This window comes from Mobula birostris, chromosome 1 (assembly GCF_030028105.1).
Source record: "Mobula birostris isolate sMobBir1 chromosome 1, sMobBir1.hap1, whole genome shotgun sequence".
Taxonomy (NCBI): Eukaryota; Metazoa; Chordata; class Chondrichthyes; order Myliobatiformes; family Myliobatidae; genus Mobula; species Mobula birostris.
In genome coordinates, this window is record NC_092370.1 from 172,711,754 (window position 1) to 172,721,763 (window position 10,010).

At 42.3% G+C, this 10,010-nt stretch overlaps 1 protein-coding gene across 1 annotated transcript in view; it reads right to left on the reverse strand.

Moving 5' to 3' along the window:
* The window catches only part of rab15 (RAB15, member RAS oncogene family), a 469,378-nt gene extending 460,321 nt beyond the window's left edge, over positions 1 to 9,057 (reverse strand). The window contains exon 1 of the mRNA XM_072266205.1: positions 8,635 to 9,057. Within this exon, the coding sequence (XP_072122306.1) occupies positions 8,635 to 8,758 (124 nt within the window). The 5' untranslated portion in view covers positions 8,759 to 9,057. The remainder of the gene's footprint in view (positions 1 to 8,634) is intronic.
* Between the last annotated feature and the right edge of the window lie 953 nt (positions 9,058 to 10,010).

A 10,010-nucleotide genomic window follows, 5' to 3' on the forward strand; every position in this document is an offset into this window, starting at 1 on the left:
TGCTCAAACCTCAGGCACACGTATTAAAAAGCCAGCTCCTGAGCATCATCTGAATCTGCTGAAGGTCAGAAAAATATAATGTCAAAATCAGATCCTTTGATTTAACTTTAAAAGCAGCAGGACAAAAATAAAAACAACAGGAATTCTGCAGATGCTGGAAATTCAAGCAACACACATCAAAGTTGCTGGTGAACGCAGCAGGCCAGGCAGCATCTCTAGGAAGAGGTGCAGTCGACGTTTCAGGCCGAGACCCTTCGTCAGGACTAACTAGAGATGCTGCCTGGCCTGCTGCATTCACCTGCAACTTTGATGTGTGTTGCAGGACAAAAATAAAGTTTAGCAGGGATTTTTACTTGGTCAGTCAGATATTTGATACATCAAGAACAAAACATCATATGTGAGTGCCTCTAAACCTCATAAAAATTAAACTCATATGAACACTAACCCTCATGTCTAATATGAAACTGATATTCTCCTAGTTACCTCAAAACAATTACCTCAGAGAATTTAAGAAGGTTTTTTAGCTGTACCAGTACTACTAGAGACAGGTTGACTATAATGATGAAGCTTGTCAACTTGCAGAAAAAAAGCAATTGAAGAAGTACTAGAAATGTGAAAGAAATATAGAAAATGCTATCCAGTCGGTTATGGAGTATCTCTGGAAAATCTGGTGAGCTAGTATTTCAGGTCAACATCTCACACCAGAACTGGTAAAAATTACGGTTGATATGCTCACAAAATGAGAGAGGTAGGAACGCACACATAGAGCATTAAGTTGGTTGTTGATGTTGTGGAAGTTGGTATGTAGTGCTGTTAATAGGTTTCTAGCACTTCAGCGTAGTGGCTAGTGTAACAGTTTACAGCACCAGCAATTGGACTTCAGTTCCTGCTGCTATCTGCAAGGAGTTTGTGCATTCTCTTTGTTAACAGTGTGGGTTTCCTCCACATACTCTGGTTTACCCCCACATTCCAAAGATGTACAGGTTAGAATTAGTAAGTTATGGGCATGCTATGTTGGCACTCGAAGTACGACGATACTTGCAGGCTGCCCCCAGCACATCCTCGGACTGTGTTTGTTGTTGGAGCAGATGACATATTTCACTTAATGTTTTGATGGACATGTGACAAATAAAACTAATCTCTAATGTCTCTATAATTCTGTAGCAAACACAATAGTCCAGAAATGGCAAATGCTAAGATTTGGATTATCAGAAATGTCTGAAGCCTGGAATTTCCAGCAGCCTTTACTGAAAGATGGGAGGAATGTACTGGACGTTAAGGCAGTTAGCATTCAATGGGACTTGGTGCAAGGGCATAATAGCTTTTCTTGTAGATCTGATGAAAGGTCATCAAACTGCAACACTAATTCTGTTACTCCATCTACCAATGCTCCTTGACCTTCTGAATATTTCCAGCTTAGTCTGTTTTTTACTTAAGCACACTGGGGAGACATTTCTGAAAAGTAAGCATTATCACCTGACACGAATATATTAAATTCATGAAAACAAAAGGAAGTTGCTGTACAACATGATTGCTACTTAGAAAGCCAAAGGTGGAAGTACATAAATAAATAGTTTCTGTCTAGCCAAGCTCATCCCTCACTGATCTGGCTCTAAGGAGATAATTCATTCTCACTGTGGAACGTCCTCTTTGCAATGACTCATCCTGATGTAAAACCATCCACCAGAATATTAACTCTGTTTATCTCTCTCCTCAGACGCAGCCTGAGTGACTGTGTGCTTTTAGGTATCTTCAGTCTTTAGACGAACTTTGAGTCCTCTATAAATAACCATCAATTTTAATATACCTTGAATTTGAGCATGGGGGATAATTCTGAAGTCAGTCTATTGTTTAACGGACCACTGTAGCCGTGTAATGCTGGGATTTGGTGCAAGTTTACACCTTGGCAATTGAGCTCTGAATGATTCAATTTATGGAGAATACAATAAGAGAGTCAGGCAGGAGTCTATTATAACATTGTCATAAAGTAAATTCAGCAGCAGATAATGAACTGAGGCAGTGGCAAAGTCTTGCAATGTTATAGATTTTTGTAATGTAATCTTGTCATATCTTGTAATGTTACAGATTTATTTTATTTAGTCCTGTAAATTATGTATAATTTATGTTGATTTAAGATTATGTAATTTAACAGACAGCTGCTGCATAAAGCTTATTTTCATGGCATTTGAACCTTGGCTATGGAAACCTATGACAAATAACTAGAATGTGAACTTGAGGTACATAAGGACTATCAAGAGAGATACAAAAGATAGCACATTCTAGAACCTGGAGCAACACACAAAATGCTGAAGGAAGGCATTACGGATCAGGACCTTTCATCTGGAATCAAGTCAAGTCCAAATGAAGGGACTTGCCTTAAAACATCAATTACTTATTTCATGGTTGCACTCTGACCCACTGAGTTCTTCCGACATTTTTCTGAGGCCCACTACCTCACAATCCTCATTTTTTTTCACTCATCACCTGCCACATTCTGCTCCACTTTACCAACTTTTCTCATGCCCTCCATATCTTCCAAAGGTATTTCAATTCCCTTTTAATCACATTTATTTCATGCTAATTTTCACCATCTCCATCTTTATACAAAAGTATTTCCCAACTACTTGCAGTTTCTCATCAAATGCTAAACAACGGGCGTGGTTGTATCTAACAAACCACTCAAATGCTGGTAAATTTCCAATGGTTTTTCTCAGAGAAAAATAGCAAACCTTCTGTTCACACATTGCCTTGCAAAGTTGTACTGAGTCAATTGGGAGTTCCACTCCAATGATTGATCCACTGCCCAAAGTTATTCTTACTTATGAAAATATATTTTCCCTTCCATATTCCACTCGTATGATATTAAACGTATCCACTATTAGCTGCAAGGGGAAAACAGTCATGGAGAAAGGATGGCAATACCTGATGGTTAAAAGAATTTTTTTGCAAGGTGCTGCTAACAAGAATTTGCTTTCAAAAATTATTACATGACCACCGCATTGTGGTGGTGAGATGGTGTTAATATTTTTGAGTGTTATTGGAGCTGCAGTTATCCAGACAAGTTGAGAGAAATCTGTTACACCCCTGACTTGTGCCTTGCAGGTGGCAGAAAAGCTTTGCGATGTCAGGCCACAAATTGCTTCCCATTTCTGACCGACTTTTGCAGCCAGGATGTTAATGTATTTGGGAAAGCTGAATTTTTGGTTAACCATGTTAATATTGGGGTTGGGGGTGGAATGCAGGTTGTGAAATGTAATTGAATTTTGAAGCTAGTTGACTGGACCAAACAGTTAGATATCAGGATCGAGGTGAGAGTACCTGGTCTCGATACCAAGAATGCACCTGAATCTTGCTAGAGAAGCCACTACCTGATAATTCCATAGCAAAAGGATTATTTGTCCCTTAACAAGCCATACCCGATCATTGTCTGTCTTGTTGCATGCAGGCATAGACTTTTGTGGAGTTCTGAATGGTAATTAAGTAACCATTAGTGAATATCCAAAAAGTACAACAACTGGATATTTTTCCTCCTGATGTCATTTGACTTACATTTGACTGGAGTTCCTTGATGCCACCATACGTAGTCAGGTGCATCCTTGCTAGTAAGACCAGATACTTTCACCTCAATCCTTGTATCCAGTTCTTGGTGCTCCATGTACGCTCAAAGACTGAGTCCACTGGTAATACCGAAACTGGATTTGGTGAGCATCTTGTGGACAGTGCCACTTGGCAGAAATGCCAGACAACATCTTCCATCAGTTTCTTTATGATTAGGAATACACTGAGTAAGTTGCGACATAACTACCAAATATGTGGGACTTGTCCTGCTTTTTGTGAACCGAGTATACACAGTTTGGCACAGAGTTGCATAGACGCTAACTTCCTAGATGCAGTTTGTTCTGTATCAATGTCTTTAGAACCATAGCTGAGATGTTGATCGGTCTCAAAGCCGGTGCTATATCCAACCCCTTCACCTATTCTTGGAATTAATCAAGATGTTTGAAGAGTGGTTTATCTGGTGGTGGGAGTCACAGGAGGAGTCCAAGATGGATCATCCAATCAGTAATCTGGTTGAACATGGATGCAATTACTTCAGCTTATCACTCAGAGACTGGGTTCTTTACTGTTGAGTTTGGTGAATATTTTTGAAGCCTCCCTCTCTCATTAACGATCACCACTTGTGACTGGATGGGTCAAGACTGCATAGCCTTGACCTTGTCCATCTGTTGTGGGGCTCTGCCTATTGAATGTTAACCTTGCTATTTAGCACAGCACCAACTTCACCACATTGGTATCCTGCATAGGGTGTATATGATATCATTCCTGGAGTGTCCTTCTGCATTTTTAATTGAGCTAGATTTCAACCACTGGCTTGACTCTGGTGATAAAGTGTGGGATATGCCAGGCCACATCATTACAGATTACTGTGCTAAGCATTTCTGTTGTTACTTCTGTCTCATGCTTGATGCGAACACAGGACATTCTTCCTGCATGGACTAGGCAGCGGTTACAGCTGTCATGTATTGATGCATTTCTCATAGAAAGACCAGTCAGGACAAGGTGAAGTAGTTCTATCCTATGTGTTGATTGTCTAACATCCCACCACAATACAATCCGGAACATATGTCCTTCAGAACTCTGCCACCTCAGTCAGTGGTGGAGCTTGGAGGAACCCTAGATGAATCCAGTGAATTCTGCCATCAGTGATTTCAAATTTTAGGTGAAAATAAAACCAAAACTTCAGAACCTAGAAATCTAAAACAAACCAAAAGTGCTGGAAATATCCAGCAGGTCAGACTGCATCTGTGGAAAGAGGAACAGTGTCAATGTTTCAGGTTCAGGTCAGACTCGCGGTGCTGATGAAAGATCTCTGCCCTGAAATGTTGGCTCTATTTACTCTCCCCACAGGTACAGGCTGACCTGATGTTTACTTCCAGAAAGCTCTGTCCTTCCAACTTTCAGCATGTCTTTGAAATGTAGTCTAACATGGAGGAGTGCTGATTCATCAGTTGAGGAGGATAATCAAACATGACCATCAGAGGGAGGTTTCCTTGCTGTTGGTTGACCATGGAGACTGAAGTCAGTGTTGAGGACTCCCAGTATTACCCCCTTCTTGCCAATACTGTGACCTCTAGTCAGCTACTGGTGGAAAAGTTCAAAGTTCAAATTACATTTATGATCAAAATATGTATACATTATACAACTTTGGGATTCATTTCCTTACAGGAAGCCACTAAAATAAGAAACCAAATAGAACCCATTAAAACAAAAGAAGACCATCAAACACCCAACAGGTAGAAAAAGAACAAATCAACCAAACAATAAAAATAAGCAAATATCATTCAGAACATAAGTTCATGAAAGTGAGTCACAGACAGAGATCCAGGCATCACTGTGGCCGATTCAGAAGCCTGTTAGTTGCAGCCCACAGTCTCTGTTCAGTTCGGAGATGAGTAAACTTCGTGGAGCAGCCGGCTGAACCAGCCTGTCCCTTCTCCCTCTGACCACAGCACCTTGATCTTTTCAACCTGGCATGGCGCCTAAATCATTCAAACTTCAGGACGCAGTCCCTGCCACTTTGATAGGCTCTCAGTTCTGAGCCCCATTGCCTTGATTCGGCCTGTGGCCACTTTTCCAATTCAGCTCACTGCTTAAATCGATCAAACCTTGGGTCTTTCCTCAGGAAAGGAAATGAACTGGGGAACTTGCTGGAGAATATCTACCAATTTAGTTCAATTTCTAATTATGCCTCTCAAAATTACCCAAGAATCAATAGAATCACAGACTCATGAGACCGTTGGGTTATCCAGACTAGTGAATGGTGTTGGGCCCATGAGTTCCAATTCCCAACTCTTGGTCTCCAGCCTTATAGTATGGGCTTTCAAAGACTTAGACAGATGCCCTTTGAATGTGACTAGGGTTTCTGCTTACACCGCCATTTCAGGCAGGGATTTCCAGACCCCCACAATCTTTGCAGAAGGAATTCGAGAATCACTACATCCAGTCACTGCAACTTAGAGCTTTTTGTCACTGAGCCAGATTTAAATCTGGGTTGCCACTTCTTGCATCCCCTGGAATTCTGATCGTTTTCTCAAATGCTTTCAGAAATCCAAGCCAGCCACATCAAATCATTTCCTCTCATTAAGCTAACATGTCATCTCCTTAATACTTTCAATTTGGACAAACCTTCTTTTACCAAATGCATGCTGACCTTTAATGGTCTTTGTTTCACTCTGAACGCTGATTAATATCATCCCAGAACTCTTTCCTACCACTGATGTTACATTGACTGGCCTCTATTTATTGTCTCATTTTCTCACCTTCTGAAACCATCATACCATATTGCTCAGCCCCCAATGTTCCAGCACCTTGTTTGCAGCCAAAGTCAATCGCAAATAACAGATAATTGAGCCTACTAAGTGTGAGGCGATGGTGATGTCTAGGAAGAGGAATCCATCTAACCCCAACCTGTATTTTGGGAACTGCAAGCTGGATTTAAAGAAGGAGCTAGTAATCCTTGGTGTTAATATTGACAGCAAGTTGGTGTGGGATAAACACTGTTCCACTATTTCAAACAAGGCCAGACAAAGGCTTGGAGCTCTGCGGAAAGTAGCATCCAAATTAGACAAAGAGAGCATAGCCACGGTTTACAAAGCCCAGGTACGAAGTATCATGGAGTATGTCTGCTTATCATGGATGAATGCCTCACAGAGTGTCCTCAGCCAGCTTGACTTCATTCAAAGAAAGGCTCTCAGGATTATAGGTGTAGATGAAGCCACAGCCGGTGAGAAGCTAGCCATCAGTAGCTTACACCACAGACGACAGGTTGCTGCAGCTACTGTGCTATACAAAATGCACAACCAGCCACAGCCCTGCAGACCTTCACGCCATGCTGTCTTCATCTTATGAGAGACGGCGCACCACACGATCAAGTTTATCTATGCCTGCTCATGCTGTTTCTATGCCCGATGCAAGAACCTACACACTGGATAGAAGCTTCCTTCACTGTGCTATCAGAATTTGGAACAGCCTTCCATATGCTGTGGTTGGAAACATCTCTGACAATGGAGTCCAAGCCTTTGAGAGTTGAATGCACAAACACCTATCATCTCTGGGAGGGAAGTCACATGCTTCTTCATAAGCTATCATGAAGGGGACCAGGATGGCAATGATTGGTTGTTGGTAGGTGGAGTTAATACCTGACTTTCAAGAGCACTTGTGAGTTTTGTTCCAGCTGGACCTAGTCCTTAAACTGCTGGAGAACAGTGCAGAAAGAACAGGTGCTGTTTTCACCCGGTAGGAATTAGTTTTTAGTTCCAAGTGCTCAGGCCACGTTTTGTCACCCTGCAACCTTATCCTTCAATCTCTTTGAATTATGGACAGCATGTGTATAGACGTCTCTCTCCAGCATCTTCATCATGATCATCATGACTCCAGTGTTTCTACTATTTTTTAATTGTACATAAGAATTTTCTGTGTTCTATTGCTGAGCAGCAGTGAGCCATCTGATTGGCCTATCAGAGTTCTCTTTGGGAACTAGTTGACTTGATCAGCATTTCTGATCCGGCTATTGTTCATGTTTGCACTTAATAAAAAAAAAGACAAGCCTGTGTATTTCTCTGCTTTGCTTGCTGTAAAAAACCTGCGATACATTTTATCCAGCCTTGGCAAGTTATCCACTAGACTTTTTAATATATCCCCTCTCTTTATCATTTGTAATACTGTACTTTCTGCCTGGTTCATGATAATGTCTCCACCATAATGCTCTTCAGAGAAGGCAGGCACAAAGTGTTTACTTAGAACTTCTATTTGTCCACATAACCTACCACTTTGGTCTCTGGAAGAATCTGCTTGTTTCTTTGTTGACTGCTTTCCTTCCACATATAATTTTGGTCTTTATTTTACCTCTCAATTCTTTCTTCACGCTTCCTCTCTGCTCTTTCTAATTTCCTTTCCAATTTCATCCTTGTAAGGTAAGTTGTGCTGCATCATTCCATCTCCCATCTTTCCCTCTGTATAATTTCATACTTTACATCCCTGGAGATTCATGATGCTGAATTTACCATCTGCACTGTGTGTTCTCTTGCAAATATATCCATTGTTCCAAAGCTTTTACATTGGGAATGTCTTGGTGTTTCATGACCTTAGCATTCAGTTCCACCCCACTGGGTCTCCACTTACTTGACCCCCATCGCAACACGATGTCCGCCTTATTGACAGACAAACCCTTCCTTACCATCAGTTTTTCCGCCGCCACAACACACACACACTTGGTAATTACTTTAATTGTTTTTGTTTACAAGACTCGGGCTCCTTGCTAACACTCCAACCGTGAGTGGGCGGGTTGAGTTAGTATCGCCCCACTGCCGGAGCGGTGCGTTCAAAGCTAGCAGTGGGAATCCGCATAGATTTTAACCTAAAACTCGACAACTAACTCGATCAATTTAACATGCAGGAACTGGGAACTTGCAGAAGATTGTCGACCCTTGCCCATCCCGACGATGCCAATTACTCTATTCTTGACCAATGTAGGAGACAAAAGGCTTGAGAACTGGATGCATTTGCCGGCCTGACAGTATTGCAACATAACGACACACACAAACACACACATCTTCCTCAATTTCTTTCTCCTACCTATAGTGGAAATGTGTGAAGCGTGGAATTCATTGTCCGTGAACCGGCAGAGAAGACAGGTTTTGCCCACCCCGGAGTCTCCGATCAGTAGCAGTCTGAATAACACATCGTACTGTTTGGCCATTGTGCGTCCTCATGGGCTACAGGCAAGTCGGTCGCTTAACCGCGCTGCGAAAGCCCGATCGCGGCTATTCTATACAGCTCCAGTCCCATATCTGCCTCGGACAGGCAGCTCGCTTCTCTTTAAAAATATAACGTGATTATCCACTCTCCAATTCCTCCTTCCTGTTTCCTATCTGGGGTACTTTTGGTATTTTTCTGAACAGGTGTTATGACATTGCTCGCCTCCGCGGCTCTGCTACCTGCGATGTGAGTGTTAGGACGCGAAGAGGAGTCTCCCCGCACCTCGCACTGAGACGCGAGGGTGGGTGTTGGAGGATGCTCAGAGGCTGCAATGAATGACGCGGATCCTGGGACTCCACCTCACAGAAGCTGCAATCCAGGCAGCGGTTCTCCACTGGGAAAGCCGTTCCCCTTCCCCACCCCCACGCCACTTCTCCTCTTTAAACCCATTTCAGCTGTCGGTTTCAAATCGTCAAACCCTGCTGGTCCAATTGGTCCCTTTGATTTTCCCTTTCCCTATGCGCCCAGCTTTCCTCGTTTATTTTTTTTCTGGATACTTCGTGCTTCGTCCTTCCCTGTCACGAATCTTGAGGAACATGTTAACCCCGGGTTTAAATTGGAGAGTGGACACTGAACGTTAAATACAGATGTTTTTTTTCAGCCTGCTAAAGAAGCTTTAAAAAAAATCATCTACAAAGCAGAGCTAAAACCAGCACCTGCTGCGTTCCTCACCAGAACAAAGTAACCCTAAATCATTGATAGAACTTTTTCCCCCTGCTGCAAGTGCAGTTGAAGGCCACGAAGAATATATTATGATTAAATGGCTATATAGAAACCTTATTGTAAGACCCGATCACAAACAAGAGAAAATCCGCAGATGATGGAAATCCAAAGCAACACACACAAAATGCTGGAGGAACTCAGCAGGCCAGGCAGCATCTATGGAAAAGAGCACAGTCGACGTTTCGGCCGAGACCTTTCAGCAGGACTCGGTAGAGTCAGGGTTTCTCTGAAAGGTCTCGGCCACATCGACTGCACCCTTTTCCATTGAAGCTACTTGGCTTGTATGGCCCGATGTGGTTTGTTACAGTTCATGTGAAACCTGGAGATGACCAGAACGTTCGTCATTTCACTAATATAGTTGCAGCTGTTTCATAAGATATAGTAACAGAATTAGGCCATTCAGCCCATTTAGTCTGCTCCTCCATTCTATCTTGGCAGATCCATTTTTCCTCTCAGCCTAATCTCCTGAC